This window comes from Battus philenor, unplaced genomic scaffold, assembly GCF_028537555.1.
Source record: "Battus philenor isolate CCGP_79_NKW_IND1 unplaced genomic scaffold, ilBatPhil1.0.hap1 SCAF_11, whole genome shotgun sequence".
NCBI lineage: Eukaryota > Metazoa > Arthropoda > Insecta > Lepidoptera > Papilionidae > Battus > Battus philenor.
The window spans coordinates 883,076-903,966 of NW_027181673.1; the positions used below are offsets into that span (position 1 = coordinate 883,076).

The 20,891-nt window shown below is 39.2% G+C and overlaps 1 protein-coding gene across 1 annotated transcript in view; it reads right to left on the minus strand.

The window, feature by feature from the left end:
* The window catches only part of eIF5 (eukaryotic translation initiation factor 5), a 39,663-nt gene that overhangs the window by 3,152 nt on the left and 15,620 nt on the right, over positions 1-20,891 (minus strand). Inside the window, exons 3-9 of the mRNA XM_068773145.1 lie at positions 6,017-6,122; positions 5,287-5,403; positions 3,794-4,032; positions 3,250-3,367; positions 2,500-2,686; positions 1,276-1,377; positions 65-200 (exon numbers count right to left, since the gene is read on the minus strand). Coding sequence (XP_068629246.1) covers positions 65-200; positions 1,276-1,377; positions 2,500-2,686; positions 3,250-3,367; positions 3,794-3,950 — 700 coding nt within the window. The 5' untranslated portion in view covers positions 3,951-4,032; positions 5,287-5,403; positions 6,017-6,122. The remainder of the gene's footprint in view (positions 1-64; positions 201-1,275; positions 1,378-2,499; positions 2,687-3,249; positions 3,368-3,793; positions 4,033-5,286; positions 5,404-6,016; positions 6,123-20,891) is intronic.

Below are 20,891 nucleotides of genomic sequence, written 5' to 3' on the forward strand. Positions count from 1 at the left end.
GCTACGCGAAAGAGACCAAAAATTGTTAAAAGCAATTATACCATTAACCTAGTACCCCACATACCTTGCATCCTGGCGCGCACCGCCTCCTCGCTGACGTCAACGGTCCACGTGCCGTCGTCATCATCGTCAACCTTCGACTTATCCTTTTTGCTGCTCTTGGGATTTGGAGTGGTGGGAGTGATAGGCGTTTCCCCATCCTGAAAGGCAACCAATCAGCACACACTAACATATATACCACAGTATTTAAAGATTTTATACTTCTTATTATCATGATTCTTTCCATACTATAGAATCATAATCCATAGAAGTAGGAAAACAGCTTTTTGCGCGGTAGTGTAGTTTTTTTGAATCTCTGGTTAAAAATTCTATTTTATCTTTATTACCAAATAGGTGAAAAATATTAGATATAGAAATATATTTAAATAATACCCAAACCATATTTTGTTTCGTTTGAATAAGCAGAAATCAATTGTCGCTGGATATGTGTGTATACACATCCTAAGTTGAAGGCTGGCATAGTTTTGACAATACTTATGTAAGATGTCTGTCATAGAACACATTGCAAGTGATATTTAGTAAACAATGTAAATTAAATGTTTGGGGAAGGTTTTTATCCAATATGATTTCCAGTTGTGTATCATTTTCATAAAATTATGAATTAACATTCCAGTATTAAAATAAAAATATATTAGCCGCTGGATTTATTTTTATCTATTTATTCATATAGCAACTGTCTAGTAGAGATCTCCTCGAGCGATAAGACAGCATCTTTTACTTAATTTGTTTATTTTTAGTTATTATCTATGGTGTACAAAAAAGAAAATATAAATACTCTGTGGGCCACTTGTGCTTGTCATGATGAACATGGCAGAAAAACCTAATTTGATACAAACTAGAATTCGATTGAATCTATAAAAGCTACAAGGTTTCTAAATGCTTTCTGATCTAAAGGCCCACAACAACTTAGTTATATTTGTGGTCACTTTTACAATACTGTTAATACAATAGAACATAATTCATTTCCAAGTTTTAATGTCCCTTAAAAATATTTCACTCTGTAATACAATATCTTTGCTTTTGTTTCAAAAATTTATATTTATAAATTGATAATTAAAAGGCATCAGTTCAAGAGTAGCTTTTTCGTTTTTGATTTATCATTTTTCTTTTGTATATTGTTGTGTAAATTTAATGTACATTTTTTTCCTGCATTGCCACCTCTCAAATGTAATGTGTTATAGGATAATAGGTGCTAGTGTGGGGGTGCGTGCTTACGTTCTTGCCGTCGTGGTTCTCCTGGCCGTCGTGGTTGCCGTTGGCGGGCGGGCCCGAGCGTTTGGAGCGCTTGCCGCGGTTGCTCTCCGTGAGGGAGGAGCCCTGCACAAGACGATCATATTAACAAATGAACAACTGCTATTGGTCTTATAATCCAGCATGTACCGACATTTTGCAGCTTAGCGCTTGGTCTGGACACATATATACAGCAACCAAGTTTGAACGCTCCCTTTAGAGCCAGTTTAGCGATGTTACATGATCATTAAGCCGATAAACGCTTTCTGTAAAGCATAGGCCTCTCTCAAAGATCGCCAAGATTTCTTGCGCTGTGTCGCCTATGTCGTTTGACCTGAGCCGCGTGACAGCCAACTTATTAAGATGTTACATCAAGTTTGCTAGCTCAGAGTTGCCTAAACTTTTTTGTGTCGTAGACCCCTTGCCATGTTTTTCCGTGTTGGGTAGACCCCTTACTTATCTGATATTGATTTCCTGTAAATTTCTAACTGTTGTGAAGTTTAGTGTTAAAAACTTAAAGTAAAAACACATGTTATGTTATGAAAATGTATAGCATCCACAAAGCGAATACCAACATCCTACAACATACACAATTTTATAAACATATATAATAATTTTTTTACTTCATAGGTACTTTTATAAATAATGTAAATGTTTTGATATTATAAGATAGTATGATATAAGTAATTAAGTACTATCATTGTATGTGTTGAGATCCACTATCGTGGACCTCCAAATTTTTTTTCGCTGACGTAGACCTCTTGCAGGTTGTCATAGACCCCTAGGAGTCGATAGACCAGTTTGGAAATCACTGCTTTAGCTGATGCTACATGGTGCACAGTGCCACCAAGTGAGATTGAGTCTGTAACTATAATACTCATTAAGCATTTCATTATCAATATGCTTGCATACGGAACTGTCCAATAAGCTGTACCAATTAAAGGCAGTGTGTGCACTTTTGTAATCATTTTTAAAAACAAAAAAGTTGCAGAAGCTAATAATTTTCATTCCTTTTATTTGTACTCTAAAAACAGTTTTTAAATGTAACCTCTAGTTTTTATATATAAAAGTATGTTTGTCTAAAAAGTTAATACAATAACATGCTTATATTTAGCTTGTAAAATTTTAAATCAAAAATGTAGGCTATTATTTATTTGTGTTTAAGATTTCCCTTTATGGATTGGTCAAGTTGTATATATCTGTCTCTACCTGCACGCTGGGGTCCGCAGCCGGCGGGTTCTTCAGTATAAAGGTGTTGAGCTTGTGGTTGAAGTCGAGCGCGCCGTGGTAGCCGCACGCCTTGCAGCCCTGCGAAATGCTGTTCTTCTTGGTGGACACGATCAGCTCAGTCTCCGGGTTGTCGCACTCCGGGCACAGCACGAACTTGCGGATGAACCTGTCCATGCAAACACTTTTATTATAAAATTATGGCTCGCCTATGTAGAGTCCTTTTTATTTTAAGATGCTAAGTAAGACTTATACATTGCTAATTTGTGTACTGTGCTTTATCTCATTCCACTCGAAATCAGAAAAATCAATTCCATTAGAAACTGGCTGACTCGGTAATTTTTGTTCCGCCTAACAGACAATAAAGAAAATGGAAATGGAATAATTGAGGTTGTGAAGAACATGCATGCACGCATGACTCCACCGTTTAAAAGCGTGAAGCTAAGGGTGGAAAACTTTGAATAACTAGTTTAGTACGTTAACATATCTTTTTCACTTTATATAATCACATAGAAAACTATAAAATCTTTTTTTTTTCTTTCAGAAATTATTGGATTTTTTTTGTAACAGAACTCATGGCTAGACTAGGTATACTATCCGTTAAATTTTTTTACAACGATACAACTTTACAACGATACTATATTATTAGTATTGTGTATTTGCTCAGATTTTTTTTTCGTATGCGCAAACAGATCATTAAAGAACCAGCAAGCTTGAAAAGCGTGAACCCACCCGTCCAGCAAGTCCTGCAGCTTGGCGGAGTCGTGGCTGCCGTTGACGATGAAGCGCTCGTTCTTGAAGTCAAACTGCGTCTGAGCGCCCAGCTCGCAGCCGAAATATTTTGTTGGGTCTAGAACACGAATGCGGAGATTAAAAACACTGTTGTAGTGATTATTGAAATAGTTAAAATTTTTTGTTTAAAAGTAAGCTGTCATTACATCCGTATATTTGATTAAATCAGAAAGGAGATCCGCAAAAGAACTACGACTACATAACTTGCAACATAGCTTGTTAAATTGCTAGTATGAATTGGACGGGATACCACTATTGAAACCAACGATCGTTGATCATCATCGATCATCGACCAAAGTAGGTAGACGTAATGTGGATACGCACCCAACTAGGTGGTCGACATAGTCAAGGTCACTGGAAGTTGCTGGATGCGGGTAACACAACTACACCTTGCTGGTGGAAGTCTACCGGCTTACATGACGATGACAAGCTAAAAGTATTGATGATGGGATTGTAGGTGGCAAGTAGAGCCAAGTATACTCACAGGTGGCGGGCCTGCCGAGCGCCTTGGCCACCTCGGGCATGTTGACGATGACGGTCTTGATGCCGTTGCCCTTGCCCTCGACCTTGGCGCAGATGCGCGGCATCTTGTAGCGGTAGAACGCGTCCGCCACGTTCCTGTTCACGTTGACCGACCCCATGATGGCAGCGGTGTACGCACTCGCACTAAACTATTTAACCTAACTAATTATATCTTGGAGGATGGTACGCCGGTGACACAATCTGAAACAACAACACGACTATTATCTAAAATGCACATTATTCTTCATAACGCTATCTTGGAAGAGAAGTTTGCTTTGCAGTGGGCCGTCTATCAGCTTTCAAGTGAATAATCGGCCATTACGTTCCGTCAGCCCGCCCAAGCTCGCGGCGATGGACTTATCCTCTATTTTTCTTCGGCATCACCTTTGACTTTGGAAACACTATGGTCAACACACCGTAGTAATACGTATCGTCATCAACTAGTAATGATGGAACAGAAATGATAACACTTGTGTAATCTTTGTTGGTGCCAATCCAGATAAATACTACCGAAATCCGTAATCGTTAAAGTGGGTACAGCAATAAGCAGACAGCGGGATGCTATATATAAATTCAGAATCTTTACTGCTGTTAGTGTGGCATCTGCAGATTTAGAGACTTCAAGATGAGAGGGCGTAGATGGTGCCTAGCCTAAGACTTGTTTTAAAGGCATTATATGTCGAGAGCAACTGGTGGAGTCTCACTATATCACAGGATTGCCAGGTCAAGCTGACGCTCCATGGGTTACCACGTATGTCACTTGCTATATCTCCTCAATAATATTCATTTAACATACCCACATGGGCACCTGAGACCGAACTTCGACTTGGCCAGTTGCCATTGTCTGGCAAACTACACCAGAATCATTTCGAAAAGCGTGGCGGAAGAAACTTCAGCAACACTTCTATCTAGTATAATGGGGGTTGCAGTCTTTTGGAGTCTATAAGGGCTAACACATATGTCGAGTTAATTTTCCGGCAATATCACATTTCACATTTTACGGACAGATGTTTTATAGATGCTTAAAAACCTTTTATCTATAGTTTAAAATCATATTTTGTAGATCAGATTTTAGAGTGCGCTTGTATGCTTCCGGGCAAGTTTGAACGATCCGGCCTTGTTCGCTACAAGACAGGTTGTTTATAGAATGGTCTAGTGCAAGGCTTCTTAAACTATGGGTCGCGATCCCAAATGGGGTCGCGAAGCAAAATTCAGGGGTCGGGAGTTTTTAATGTCAAATATTTATACTACTACTTGAATATATTCGAGTGAATTAAGACGGTCACAATCCACTTTTATTTTTGAAACTATAATATTCAATTTTATAATTTTTTGTGCAATTTGTTTTATATTTGTATGGGGTTGTCAAGAAACTCGCAATCATAAATGGGGTCGTGAATAACAAAAGTTTAAGAAGCCCTGGTCTAGTGGATGCTACCCAGCCAAGGTACTGACCTGCACTAGAGAGCGAGCGTGCGGTACGCGGGCGGGGCGAGGTCCCGCGCGCGCGTCAGTCACGTCTGCCGCAGCGGCAGCAGCTTCCGGTGCCTGCTGCTGCTGAACTTGGATGCTCTGCAACACAACGCGCGCCGCGGTTACTTACTGTCTGCTTATCGATGGACAGTTGACATAGGTTCTCATGTTAAGGGTATACCATGGACAGTAGGAAGATCAATGCTCTACAGCAGACTGTTTCCAGAGATAATTGGCATTGTTAAAGCAGTTTGATATGCAATATATGCTTAATGCAGGCGTAAGGAAATGTTTAGACAGATATCGGCTGCCGTTATTTTCCGGTACTGCAGCAGATGCCGCTTGATGATAGTCACCATTCCCATCAGAATCAGGTATAATAATTCGGAGGTTTTTACTTCCAACGCAATACAGAAGAACCTAGAACCTTCCCAAAATTTCCTCGAGGTTTCTATAACACCATACACTTGCCGTTTTCTATGGAGGTTATGCGACACATGGATGTTCACCAAATTTCTCTACTAACTAACCAGAATATACTTCTATGCAAATAGCACAGCGTTTCCTCGGGTCTTCCTGGATCTCCGGTTTCCCCCACTACCACACTTCGTGCGGCCGTTGTAGGAATGTTGCGGTATAACTAGGGAGACTGTCGTTGGAACTGGTGAGGAGATTGTTGTAACTAGGGGGGGTGGGGGCTGTTGGTGTGCACCTGCGGGCAGTGTTGCACGGCGTGTGCAGCGTCATGCACGCTCGTCGGCAGGCGCACGCTCCCGACGCGACAGTCCGCCTGCTCTCCGCGCTCTGTACTGATGCCTCTGCAACAACCAAACTCACACTTCAGTCCGAGTGGCTCAGTCAATCGTGCCGCGGGGAACTCCCGCAGCTCAACACACTGACGATCGTAAGTTCGTTTCGGTCTTTCAAACTAACAGGTTCTTTGGCAAAAAAAAATACACATGTCACATTAGCGCGCTGAGAATTTTTGTATAAAGCCTGAGCGTTTGAAAAAACTGAAGTTAGAAGCGCTAGAGCTTTGCTATCTAAAATGACAATTCGATAACAAGGCTATAGCAAACTATGCGCTCTGTTTGCTCTGTATATAATACCTGTAAGGGCATCTGTGACTTTCAAATAATTTTTATATACATATTATTCCCCTAGCAGCACCATAAATGCTCTGGTCATCTTCGACCTTAGAGATATTTAACAATATTCTTTACTTCTACTTAATTTCTATAGCCACGACGACTTTTAAGGCAGGACTGATCCTTACTTGTGACAAATTAATTTTAATTTTTCAATTTCAGACGTGTAACATCAAACATTTACTTGATTTCTATTATACGATCTATTGAAGTAACTGTATTTCCAAATACACGCAAATTTATCCAGGACAAAAGATCCCGGGAGCAGGGACACATCGCTGAATAGAATAATCGGGGTTAATGGATAGCGGTTTGAAAGATTACAAAAGGGTTTTCTTCTATTTATTTTGTGCGGTGAGCTTTCCAAAGCAAATTTGTATACTTTCACACTTCCAATTAGCATTGACGTTGACTATTCAAAATGGGAAATGCTCATTTGATTACCAGCCTATTAACACTGAGTAAAAATTATTTAATATATATATTTTTTAATTGTGGTAGACAATAAAAGACTGCTAGTAGCACGTGTAATTAGATATAGACGTAAAAATCTTTTAATGAGGTTAAAGTATAGCATGATAAAAGTATACATATGGTAATGATAATAAATCTAGCAAGAAAAATCTTTTTCATAATTAGCATTACAAATGAGGGATACATTCAACCCCTTTATAGCTTTTACATCTATCATGAATCACCCTGTATACTCCTAATAATCACTGGTTAAGAATTTCGATGGTAAGACAAATTTTCATTTATCCGCTTCATACGGTACGTCAGTTAGCGGAATCGATAAAGAGCAAACGTGGCCGGTTGGTGTCGCTACAATAATTTCCTTGCCAACGAGTTTTTTAAATTTATTTATTTCTTTGGGATGTTTAATAGAAAATATATATTTTTATTTCATTTATAATTACACCAGAAAATAGGTGTTTGGAGAATATGCCAGAACCATTGGTCAACAGCCCAAGAGTAGCAATTTACCAGCAAACATATGATGTCCAAATTTACTACTAGTGCGACAGGTTCTTCAGGACCTATCGTTGTGATTCTTGGAATTTAAACACTGGAGTCGGATAACGTAGGGGTCCGAAAAACATTTATGTGGTAATATTTTATACAATCATTTATATAAGTTTAAAAAATTATGTTTACAAGACATCGTAAAAAAACTGACGGTACCAAAGTTTCGACTGCAAAGACTAATTCATTTGTAATAAAATGAAACAAAACTATTTATTAAAATGCCGCAAAACTTTATTGGACTACCATTTACAAAATTTAAAACGCGTGTTAAAAGTAAATTGACCTAAAAGCTTATTATTACAATAAACGAATATTTAAATGATTAGAACCTTTGGCAGTAATGTCGTCTGATTATTTTGATTTCATTTAGGCTGTATCTCAAAGTGTATATGTATAAATCTGTGTTAAACTATTAAAAGATGTATTGTGGAGTTTCTATCCGCTTCTTCTCCACAACCATGACGCCTTGTGAAGCAGAGTAGAGTCAAAAGATTGACAATTAATAAGAGTTTCCTTAACTTCCAATGTTGAATAAATTAACTGTAACTTATCTTTATCTTATCGTTATATTTATTTTAAATATCCTAGTTACCAATACCTTTATGGAATAATTATGGTTCTCTGCTAGAATAATATATAATTCTAGCGCCAAGCATCGGCTTCAATATGGTTATTGGACCTTCCAGATAAACATCTCAGAACTAGGATTTTTTTACTTATAAAAATAGGAATATATATAATTTTTTTAGTTAGCAAGTTTTTAGATCAAGAAACTGCGGCTGCTGTAGTGTACGTGACTTTACACTGCTTATCGAGGCGCCGGCCGCGTGACGTCGGCGAATCGCAAACACTTGTGATAATACTCTCCCAGCGGCAGAGTTGCGAAAATGTGTATTTTTTGCATTTATTTGTAGGAGTGGTCGTAGTACGGTAGCTTCTTGTTCTTCGGTAGCTTCTTGTGCTTCGGTAGTTCGTCGGTTGTATCTTGTTCGTCGATCGCTTCTTGTTCGTCGGTTGCTCCTTGATCTTCAGTTGCTTCTTCCTGCGTTGACCGGACCTCCGCTAGCCCTTATAACGAGCGCGGAGACTCTCAACAGCGCGATGCAGATTTTCGTTGCGTCTACTGTGGCGCCATCTGTCATGTATCTGTTTCACTGGCGCCGCCGCCATGCGATTGACGGTCACGTGGGTAAGAGCTTGGTGTTTGAGTGGCGCGCGATATGCACGCCACATATTGATTTCACTGAAGGCAACTACCGCATACTACTGCGCCGTGTTCAATGTGTTTCAGCGCTGAAGGTATATAGTCTCACGTCTTCACTAAGATCGAGGGCTACACTTCGGTGCGAGCTTTGTTTACATATAACTTAAGCAGTAGTTCTATGACTGAGCTCCAAAGTTCTCAGAGTACCGACCTCACACGGTATAGAAAAATCATTGCCACAAAGTTTTACGTAAAATATCGTGTCAGTCATAAGACGCCAACTGCAAAGCATAGGACTTCCCTGAAGTTCACCTCGTTGTTGACTTGAGCTTTCCACAATCTCCACTATGTTTTCGGCCCATCTAGTACGGAGGCCTTCACACAACACACACACACGCACGCACACACACACACGCACGCACGAACACACACGCACGCACGCACACACACGCACTCACGCACACACACGCACGCACGCACGTACAAAAAGTAGTGTTGTTTATGTCGGCAAATATTACAGAAAAACCGATTGATTTGTACCGCTCCAGCATTGATTTGTATACTAGATGGCAAAAGGTTGTTGATAACGAAGGTGAATATATTGTTGATTAAAAATAAAAACTTGTTAAAAATGTAGTCGTGTGAATTTAACTTACGAAAGCGACGTTACTTTCCGGTCCCCTTAATATATATTTATACCTATAAAGAAATGGATCTTATCCAATTTTATATAATACTAGCTGACTTCGCAAACGTAGTTTTGCAAAAAAAATTAATTTACAAATAAAAAATAAGGGTTGATCGTAGACGGGTGAAAATTTAGGGTTGTATGTATTTTTGTATGCTGTATCGTAAAAAAATAAAAATAAAAAATTTCGACAAAAAATTTATAAAAAAATTTTTAAGGGTGAACAACCCTTATCACTTAGGGGTGTGGAAAATAGATAGTAGCCGATTCTCAGACCTACTAAATACGCATATAAAATTTGGTAAAAATCGGTCAAGCCGTTTCAGAGGAGTTCAAGTTCGAACACCGTGACACGAGAATTTTATATATTAGAAATAATCAATTCACGTACAAATCACTGATAAATATAACTGATTGTAGTTGGGAAGACAAACGGAGTGGTTAGTGATCGAGATGCGGGCCGGATCCGAGTGGCCTTGGCTATTTTACGATTCAACCTACTACGACTGGTTTCATCCCACTACTGTATACACTTTGTTTACCGTTCTGTTCGCAGAGGACAAATGAACTCAAACGATTGTAAGGATAGCCTCGGCAATTTGCAACGGAGCGATGCGCTATGCTCTAGGGCTGGCAGTGGGAATCATTAATAAATGTTCACTTTGTGCAAAGAAACACTCGACGTTTTGAATGGAACAGAAGAAACTGTTCTGTTCAGTTTCATTTCTGATGTCTACCTTCGAACTAGATAACTAATAATATACAGGATGATTGGTTATTGATGCAAATACTTTAAAGGGGTGAATATGTATATATATTTCTTTTCCTGACAATTACTATAAAATCAATGAATTTAAACATAATGAATATCTTAACACTAAACATACCACAAGGGGTCAAAAGACCCATGGCTCAAATATTAATATTTTTTGCGTTTGTAAACGAAATGGTCAATATACTTTTTTGTTTAATAATAATAAATTAAATTTTCATTTCTTTCTTAATAACCATACTTTATACATTCAAGCAGTAAACATAAAGTGGGGTCATTTGACACGCTATGGCAGAAATAGGTACCTAGTAATTGTTGGTATGATTAGTGTATTATAATTGGCCTGACAATAGAAATATGGACTCTAATAAATTTCAGAGTGATCACTTTATATCGAATGATTGGAAATAGGTATAAAAATTTGGATAGCTTTTTGCTGACAAATTATACACCTGAAGCTTACATACATACATATTATATATATATATATATATATATATATATATATAATATGTATATATATATATATATTTGTATAAGACTTCTAGTAGTGTATATAATAAAAAAATTCCGTTGCGTAAAAATCCACATCAACAACATCTACTTTTTGAATTTGGAATAAACATTGAATAATGATTTGAACACTAGATATCGTCTCGAGCTGTGCATTAAAAAAGCACTAGACAGAAGTACACAAAACCGTAATGTATCGGCCCACCGGAACGGCGCGGCGACAACGGCACGCGTGACATCATAGCACAAAAACGCAAACTCACTAAATTTACGCCATCTTGGGTACTACGTCGCGAAAGCCGCGCCACACGCAGAGAAAAAAAAATAATCCATCATATCGCGAGTGTAGGGGTGTAGGGAAACTGAATATCGATGTTTTTATTTATTGTTACTCTGCAGCTACGATGACCAAAATTTATAATAACACATTAAGGATCGCTCACGAATTTTACTCGTGTTCCACGTTCCGTCTGTAACGGATACGTCACTAAATGACCAGTGTTATCTACACGCTGTCTTCAGATGACACTTGTGTAATTTGATACATTGTGCAAGTATCTATATCAACAGCCAATATATTAAACTTGACGGATAAATCCTTTTCCTGCCAAAAATCTAACAGAGCCTACCGATGGCTCGCTTTCGTCTCATTTAAACCGAAGGAAGAAGCTGGCAGCTAGACCACCACATAAGATCCTCCCGGAAGGTTGTTAGGTGATATAAAACAGCATCAACCTACTCGTACGCTTGAATGCAAAAAATAAATATCCTACCTGGCCTTGCAGTTCGTGCTGCACATGTCAAACGAAACGAATCAAGATATATATGTAAATTTTGTATTATTTATCTTTATAGAGAAAAATGTTTCACACAATATACCCTAAAAAATGTACCAGAAAACATCAAACTTTTTTAACATTTCCAAAAATTGATACAATTTTTTTTACGTAAAAAATTTTATACGGATATTAAAAAACAATTTTAAAATCCAATAGTATATAGAATGCATCTTATTGTGCAATTTCAGTTTCAAAAAGATTGCTTCATAAATAACAAAGTTGTGATGATTTTAGAACGTGCAAGTTTGCTCCCAAAACGTGTGGTGTCCAGGCGTGTTTTGCAGATTCCGTTGCTGTCTTTACAGTGATAACAAAGTGCGCTGTTATGATAATATGGGCAATTAACATCAACAGGCCGACACAGAACACGTCCGGTCAGTTTTTAATGCTGTTGTGTTGACATTGGATATATTTATTACTCAATTTAAATAATCGCTTTCTTAATATAAATAGCTATCCTTGTCGACGGATTCCAGTTTACATAACTAATTTTGATAGCTAAGCCTCTTATTTGCCTAACCAAATAACACAACGACAACATTTCTAAAATTTTTCTTAGACATGAGGGCGAGTGATTATAGATGTAAAAGCTTTTGCATAGCTATTTCTGTTAATCAAAGTATGAGACCATATCCGAAAGCAATGGTTTCGGAAATAATAATATACTATATTAGACAGAAATAATAATACACTACATGTTAAAGTACTAACTAGAATTATTCTTTGTTGAAAGAGAAATTATTCGCCTGCCGCATTCTAACAAAAAAAGGTTCTTAGGGCCTGTAAATGAGCGCTCATTTTATAAAGAATGATTGGAAATAAGCTATAAAGCTTTTAGCTGACAAATTACCTTTTAATAATTAATATCGATAATTACGACATTGGACAACCCTATGTAACAATTTGTAAACTCAAAACTACGAACGAATTCACGTGTAGCGCACGATAACACCGCCACGGCAGCGGATCGCGCGCACGCGATTTTCAACTTTGAAACTATTGGGGCGAGTGCTAATTCGGCAAGGCGGTCGGAGGCCGGGTGACAATTCGCGATCGCGGCGGCGTCCTTGAGCGGCGTGTCGTGATTGGTCAGGGGGGCGCGTGGGTTCTGCGCCGCGGGCCCGTATTAAAGCCGCGTGCGGTTCGGACGGGACCCGCGCCGGCCAAATGCAGCGCGATTGTAATTACCAAAATGATCGGTACACAGAGGTCCAACAGTCGGGTCATTTGTGACAGTACCATGCAGCGTCTAGGCGACCTCTAAAGAAACTTAACACTTGTGAAAGACTGCAAACAAACATTATAAAACATTGCTGTTTAGTGCTACCTAGTTACGAGAACATTGGTAATAGTCACGAAAATCCATGAGTTATCTCCTTCCTAAGCGCTCCAAAATGTCCACAGCTAAATATAGCTCTCCCCATAGATTTTCTTCAAATGGGCCGGTTGCCGAGACTGAATCGCTTAGCTTTGACCTCTGTAGCAACGAAGTTAATAGGTCCCCCCCTAAGAGCTTTTCAGGTAGGATGTGAGTAACAAGGTAGACAGGACGAATTAGTTATGATCGTCGGATGACGCCGGATGCAGACCGCTTCCATTCGGTCATATTGAGAGGCCTAACAGAGTCCAAAATCTTTTTCAACCGATGGATGCCCACTACAAGCCTTAGCAATCCCCCAAAATGGCCAGAATGAGCGGTCCTGCTCTGCTTATATCCAGTGCATTTTCCGCGATCTTAACAATGTCGACAGTCCACCTACAGGGGAAGACCTACCAACGCCGCATCTATCGGCAATCGGTAGCACGAACGATGTGCTACGCTTACTACCACATCAGATGAGCAATTCTTCGAGCTACGTCGGTAATATTGGTTCTTCTGCGAATCTCTTCACTTATAATTCGATTTAGCAGCGAAACTGAGCAAAGCCATTTCTCTCTGGGTGACTAGGTTTCAGATCCGTACGTCACATTCCCCTATTTTATGAGTTACGAGAAGAGGTTACGAAGCTTCCCGAACGCTGCCCATCAGAGTTGGATTCAGTGAATGTTACACAATCTAAATACTACCATTTATTTGATACACATTGATTGTATCATTGACATAATGATATTATCAATCTACATATTTATTAAATAAAATAATTTAACAAAAATCTATTATGCCTAATGATTATAGGCGAATGCCAAACTAGCTGAAGCACTACTCCGATGTACCTATTAGTGTACATCAGGGCTTCTTAAACTATGGGTCACCTCAAATGGGGTCACGTAGCAAAACTCTGGGGTCGAGAGATTTTAATGTCAAATATTTATTTATACCATTTTATAACATCACTAGAGTTAGCGGAATACAGTGGACTTGCAGCGTCTAGACACGCGCATTTGTTGAAGGTTTCAAACTAATATAAGTACAATTTTATAATTTTTTGTGCAATTTTTATTTTCAGATTTTTGAATGTTTCTTGAGTTCTAAAACTACATATTTTCATATGTATATGTATATTGTTACCTAATAAATAAATCATCAAAAAATATTTATTTATTTTTCTTTTATATTTGTATGGGGTCGTCAAGAAACTCGCAATCATAAACGGGGTCGTGAAAGACAAAAGTTTAAGAAGCCCTGGTGTACATAGCTAGCTAGGTATGGCACGCCGGGGCGTAGTTTTAAAACGGCCTAAACAAAGCGCGCGCCCGGCGGCGGCCACGCTGTACCCGCAATGCGGTACTGTTTAAACCACCTCAGTGTAAACGCATTTACAGACGCCACTATTCCTGTATTACTTCGTAATACTCGGTCAATGCGACGAAACATCTTGTAAATGCGCATTACACAAACCCTACCTTGTGACACTTCTATACGGTGATAGACGTAGAAGCTTTAAAGATATAAATATTTAATGGAATCAGGCGTTACCTCGCGAAAGTCCATCCTAAGTAAGAACTGAGAGACACAGAGTACTTTTTTTTTTGTTTGACTCTGTGTTTGGCACTAATCGGTGTAACATAACTCCTGAAGATGCCCCGTGGAGGGGTGAAACACGTGTTGAGTAATTTGGTGGTGGCGGTTGTGTGATTCGCATTGTTTGCCGCATACGCATTTATCAGCGGGATGGCGGGCGGTGCACTTTGTTGCACGACTACCACTGCATGTGCGGAAGTGGCTAAATATTAGTCCTTTTCTTACTAAAGATATAAACGTATAGGTGGTTTGATGTCAATGGTATATGGTGTGGTACACCCCCCACAAAAAACAAATTACGATACTTTCAATATATAAAAAAAAAAAACATCTGTCTTATATTTTTTTCTGACATAAGTTATTAGGCTGTACGAGTTTTAAAATTTTCACAAATATTGATTTATAAATGAAATTACGATGATTTTAGAGCGTACAAGTTTGGCCCCAAAACGTGCAGTTCCCAGGTTGTCTTACAGACGTATTTGCCGTCGTTTGTGTTAATACACCTATCCTCCGATTTACACGGTAGATACGTTCCTGAGAAAAACGTGTAAATCGAAAATTAAAAAATTTCAAGTCAAAACCGTGCAAATCGAAAAACTTGCAAAAATGCATAATTTTGCTATTTAACAGTTGTGGTTTTTTTTCAATATTTTTAGAGTACACAGAAATAAAAATAAAACCAAAGGTGTTTTATTATCCTTTATCACTGTCAGAAATCACTCTCATTCTTTTTTTTTCCGAAAGGTTCGAATTCACTTTCATCGCTCGAAGTTATTTGTGCCGATTCGATGTTTGAAGCAGAAATATTTACATTATGAGAGATGGTAATAAAATCGATCATTAAAAACTTATTTGGAAAACTGTGTAAAAGCGAAAACGTGTAAAACGAGTACCGTGTAAATCGGGGGATAGGTGTACAGTATTTATATCTAATATATAAAATTCTCGTGTCACGGTGTTCGAACTTGAACTCCTCTGAAACGGCTTAACTAATTTTTACGAAATTTAATATGCGTATTCAGTAGGTCTGAGAATCGGCGGCTACTATCTATTTTCTATACCCCTAAGTGATAGGGGTGTTCACACTTAAAAATTTTTTTTTATTTTTTTAACGAAATTTTTTGTTATTATTTTTTATGATACAGCATACAAGAATACATACAACCATAAATTTTCACCCCTCTACGAACAACCCTTATCTTACATTTGTTAATTAAAAACTTCAATTTTTTTTGCAAAACAACGTTTGCGGGATCAGCTAGTAGTAATATATATAGTATTTATATTAGTATATCAGTATACAGCTGTTGAGCCGGGGTCGCGCGGTGCATGGATATTAATATCATACCTATATATAATATAATACCACTGATAAACGTTTGAAATAATAATGCGTTCGTAATGGCTTTCCTCTCCGCCCATAGCTCCCGCGTCTCCGACACTATGATCTAGGAACTCGAACGATTACCGCGCAAACGACTTCCCGTTGGAAAATAACTATGTATGTGTTCATGTTGCGATAACATTAGCAGGTTGAAGGGCGTGGGGCGCGACAACTTATAAATAGTTCAAATCGACATCTGATCTCGGGACATCAGCGGTGAATGGATAATTTCATTGACACAGAGACAGTAGCCCTTGCAGTGAAACACGCACACATGAATACACCCCGCGCAAGCGAGTGTGTGAATATATAGGTATAGGCTCCGATTACATAATAATTACCCTTATTAACCTTTATTATCCACCACGTCGCTTCGCGCGGTAATGTACATGCAACATATAAATATGCCACTAATATAAAAACAATTCACACCACAAGCATCTATTCTGGTGAACATATTTCAAATTAAAGCTATATCTGATAGTACATATAAATTTGTGTTACAATTTATTAAAGAATGTGTTGTTGTAAAGGATGTGTGCTGCTTGTTCTCCACAACTTAAACACTACGAAGCAGAGTAAAAAAAAATAGATTAAAATTTTTAAAAAACGAGAATTAATATCGCGGAGACACCGTTTAACGAATGTCGTAATGCCTCTGCTCTAGTCATTCTGTTAGAAAAGCTATGTGTTAAGTGTGTATTGAATCTGATCTAAACCTAGGAGTATTAAATACTTTCGTACAATTTGAAGACGGTAATGTACTACGACCATAATCTTTAACCCCTTGGAGTGCTTTTTAATGAGCCTGAATAGTGATGAAAATTTTGACCCCAAACATGAAAATGACGAACCAGGCCCGTGAATAGATCATCAGGCCAAACGTATACATCACGAACCTGGGTCGTGATTTAATGTTAGTTTCTATTTATATTTCGGATCGTATCGATCTGTTTACCACGCATTGACGCGGGTTAAAGAGAAAGAAAAAGTTCTAATAAAGTAGATCACAAAATAATACCCGTCTTCTTTCGTTAGTACGAAACAATGTGCATACATAACCTAAAAACCCAGTGCGAGTCCGACACCACCGCGGCTCCCATAACGCGATCGCGTCACAAAGCGGCGATGAAACGCGACGCCTGTCCATCCGTCCGACACAAACACAGGAAACGTATACAGCCACGCGCCAAGCCAAATTGAATGTTATCATCCGGTGTGCAAGCAACACAATAGCGCGGCACGCCCCGCGCCGCCGCCGAGATGCACGTAACCTACCACAATGTTGTCGTTTGCGCTGAACGACAATCATTAAACAAACATTTAATCGACGCAAGTCAACACCTCAAGCGATATTTATTCACAATTCATTAACCTTCTAACTGCCAACCTGTCTTGGCCACGACTTCCCCAGGTGCCAAATGGAAATATCAAGTGTAGACTTTCCTTATGTGAAAATTTGGGATCTTTACATTCTATGAATGAATATAACACATTATGTACTGAGACCGCCGGCGACATTCGTGGCACTTAAAGGCAACAGAGTACTCGGTGTGCCATGAGGTCGCCGGCGGGTCACGTTTTTGTAACACAGAAAACACGATAGGTTTTCAAAGCCAGCTTTGAAATATGAATAAATTGTGAATTCAATACAAAGAAAGGTTTCTATATACATATTCTAATGTAAATTTTATATAAAAAGTGAGGCCGCCCGCGGTCTCATTGGCACCCATGGTAACCGCTTCTAAAACATGCAGCAAATCGTATACCATCCCGTGATCCAGGTGCCTAATGAAGCTAATAATTACCGGAGGGTCGGAAAAAAATAATATTCCTTAGATGTACAGATGAAAAATTGTGAGGTAGCCGGCGGCCCTCACTGCACCTATTGTTGGGTATCGTGAGGTAGCCGGCCTAGTCCTCATGGCACTTAAAAGGTTAAGCTCTAAAGTATCACTCACAAAGGAACTAACTCCACGTTTCTCTAACTTCCTATAAAATTAGTAATTCCGTTGTAAGCAACTGTGTGAAAATAGATTTTAGAGCTATTAGCTAACAAATGAGTTGCATAAAGCGGTCATTCTGAAATATATTTCAATAATTTAACTCCTGGCAATACAGAATTTGTAACGACATAAAAAAATCGTTACATTATTTCAAAATGTACTTGTTATTGTAAGTACTGTACTGTCGGGCTAAAGCACTTTAACAATGAGCTATTAGATTGTTGTAAGGTCGGCCCCCGCTTCAGCGCGTGGCTTGAGGTCGACGTTCGGCATCAATAATTCAAGGGTCACGCGGGCGGTAACAAGATCACCGAGTAAAGCAGCCTTCAGCGATAGCCCGAGCGCGTCGCAAACGACCAGTGTACATTTTATACTAGTGCAACTAATTCTAGCAGATTCTCTGGCTTACTATTATTCCTGCGAAAATATTTGTTTTAACTTTATAATATTCCAGTTTCAAAAACCAGGCCTTCACTGCGACCAAAGTTACGTTGGCAGATTCAGCTGATTTGAGATGGCAAGACGAAGAGCGCGCATAACCCAAGACCTCTTTTAATTTCCCGGGAAGCCTGGGCTTGGGCCCTATATACTATACTTCACCGGATAGGCCTTTCCAAAGTTAGATTAGAAACATCCTCCCAGGAGACTACATAGTATATCTACAGCGGGCTTTGATGCGAATGATATGTCAATCTTTCGAATTATCTCATCTGAATCGGATATCCTTCTGCCTAGAACCTTATGATGTTATACTAGATTCTTACTGGCTTGAATCCCACGGTCTATTACGTCGGTAGTCAAAACCTAATGCGGGTCTTGTTCCTGGAGTAATTGGGGTGAGGAATCAAACTGCCTAGCATCACGGCCAAAGAAAGCCGTCTAGGAATTGGGAAAGGTGAAATGCTACTGATTGTTAGATTCTAAGTCATTTAGTCCGATTAACTTAAAATAACGTTACATGTCGGTTTCGCGGGCATTGAAAGATGGAAGGCATTTATAGTCAACTAAAATCAAAACTGGTAGAGGAGAAACCGTCGGCACACATTCCTCATAGCCCAACTCTAGCATAAACAGTTCATTTGTTTTTTAAATCCGGTTCCAGTGACCAATTTCCAGTGGAGTTGCGCTGAGAGGCTAGGTAAATTATCGTCATCATCATTTCTATCTATCTAGATCTCTCACTCCCACATAGACTTCCAAGACGACTGGTTGGAAGAGTTTAATGGAATCAGGCGTTACCTTGCGGAAGTCCATCCTAAGTAGGAAAAGGACCAATATGCCCACATGCTTCACCCCTCCACGGGGCACCCTCCGGAGCCATGACACACCGAATAGTGCCAAACACAGTCTCTCTAGACTTGTGCATGCATGTGTTGGGTGGTTTGGCGGTGGCGGTTGTGTGATTCGCGTTGTTTGCCGCATACGCATTTATCAGCGGGCTGGCGGGCGGTGCACATTGTTGCACGACTACCACTGCATGTGCGGAAGTGGCTAAATATTGGTCCTTTTCTTACTTGGTTGGAAGAGGCCTGCTGCAGCCAGTTTCAACAAACTTAATTGTTGTCCACTTTACAATGTAACTTATATTGATTCTAGTCTTGAATACTATATGGTATAAAATTACAATCGATAATTACAGTATGGATATCACGAGCGAAGTCCACAAGTGTTCCGGGCTAAGTGGCTGCAATTCACCCCCACTCCCTCCCCCCTCTAGACAAAGCAGCTTAGCGCACCGGTAACCGGGACAATGTCACACAAGAAGTTATTGTTCAGCTAATCTTTTACCAAGTGAAAATAACGTTATACAGGGTGATTAGACACTTGTCAACGTATGGATATATACATCTTATAAAAAAATCAATGGTTGAATAAACAATTTCGAATGTCTTCTTTGGCTTCTCGTGAATATACAAGAAAATATTCAAATCGAGTCTATTGAACAAAGTAAAGCACGTTCAACTCGACGGAAGACATTTGGATTACACACTAAAAAATTAAATCAGCATTTATGTTCTATTGTTCAATTCTTTTGTTTAAACTATATTTGAAATATATTTTTCATTTAATCTCAACACCATAGTCCGTCACCAGGCATCCCGTATGAACTCGAAATAATTTCAATCACTAATCAACTTTGAATCTGAACCGCATGATAAAATCATTAAAGTACAACACAAACTAAAGTTGATACTGTTTTTATACATATGTACACGATACACAGAAGTTATCTAATAGAATAGAGAGGAAAACATGAAATGCGAGAAGAGATCCCACCATGGCATGCAAGGAGAAGAGATAAGACAAAAAGTCATCGTTGAAAACATACATACAATCTTCGTAAACCACACCAAGAAGGATATGGACTGCTTAGAGTAACCAAGCTTCGACAAGGTACGTAAACAAAAGCTCAAGGTCAACAGATTAAAAACAAAAACAAGTCAAGAACATCGAACAGATCACATAGAAGAGTAGAACAACATCAAAGACAACAATTTAAAAAAGGAACTTTCGTTTACCGACAAGCAGCCGCGGCAGCTAACAAATTAAAAAAAATAACCACTCGTCAATGGCGGCGGGCAGATAGCGTCCGATGCAATTCATCTTGTATACAACTGCAATTCGGCGTCGCCGGGGCTGCAGAGGCTTCGCAGGACGACGGCGGAGCGGGCGGAGGGGGGGAGGGGGGAGTGCGGGGCGGGGGGAGGCGCGCCGCACGCATGTGCCGGGCTATCGATTAGGCAAACCGCCTCCTGGAAAGCCTAAGCATCGTGAAAATTTTACACCCACGCAAAACCTAGCGCTACATACGTCATTAGACTTTAAATGTTAGATTGACTAAATTAAAAATAAGAAAAGGACCAATATTTAGCCGTACAATGAAATGCACCGCCCGCCAGCCCGCTGATAAATGCGTATGCGGCAAAAAATGCGAATCAAACGAAACAAGAGAGGACTCTGTGTTTGGCACTAATCGGTGTAACATAACTCCTGAAGATGCCCCGTGGAGGGGTGAAAGACGTGTTGAGTAATTTGGTGGTG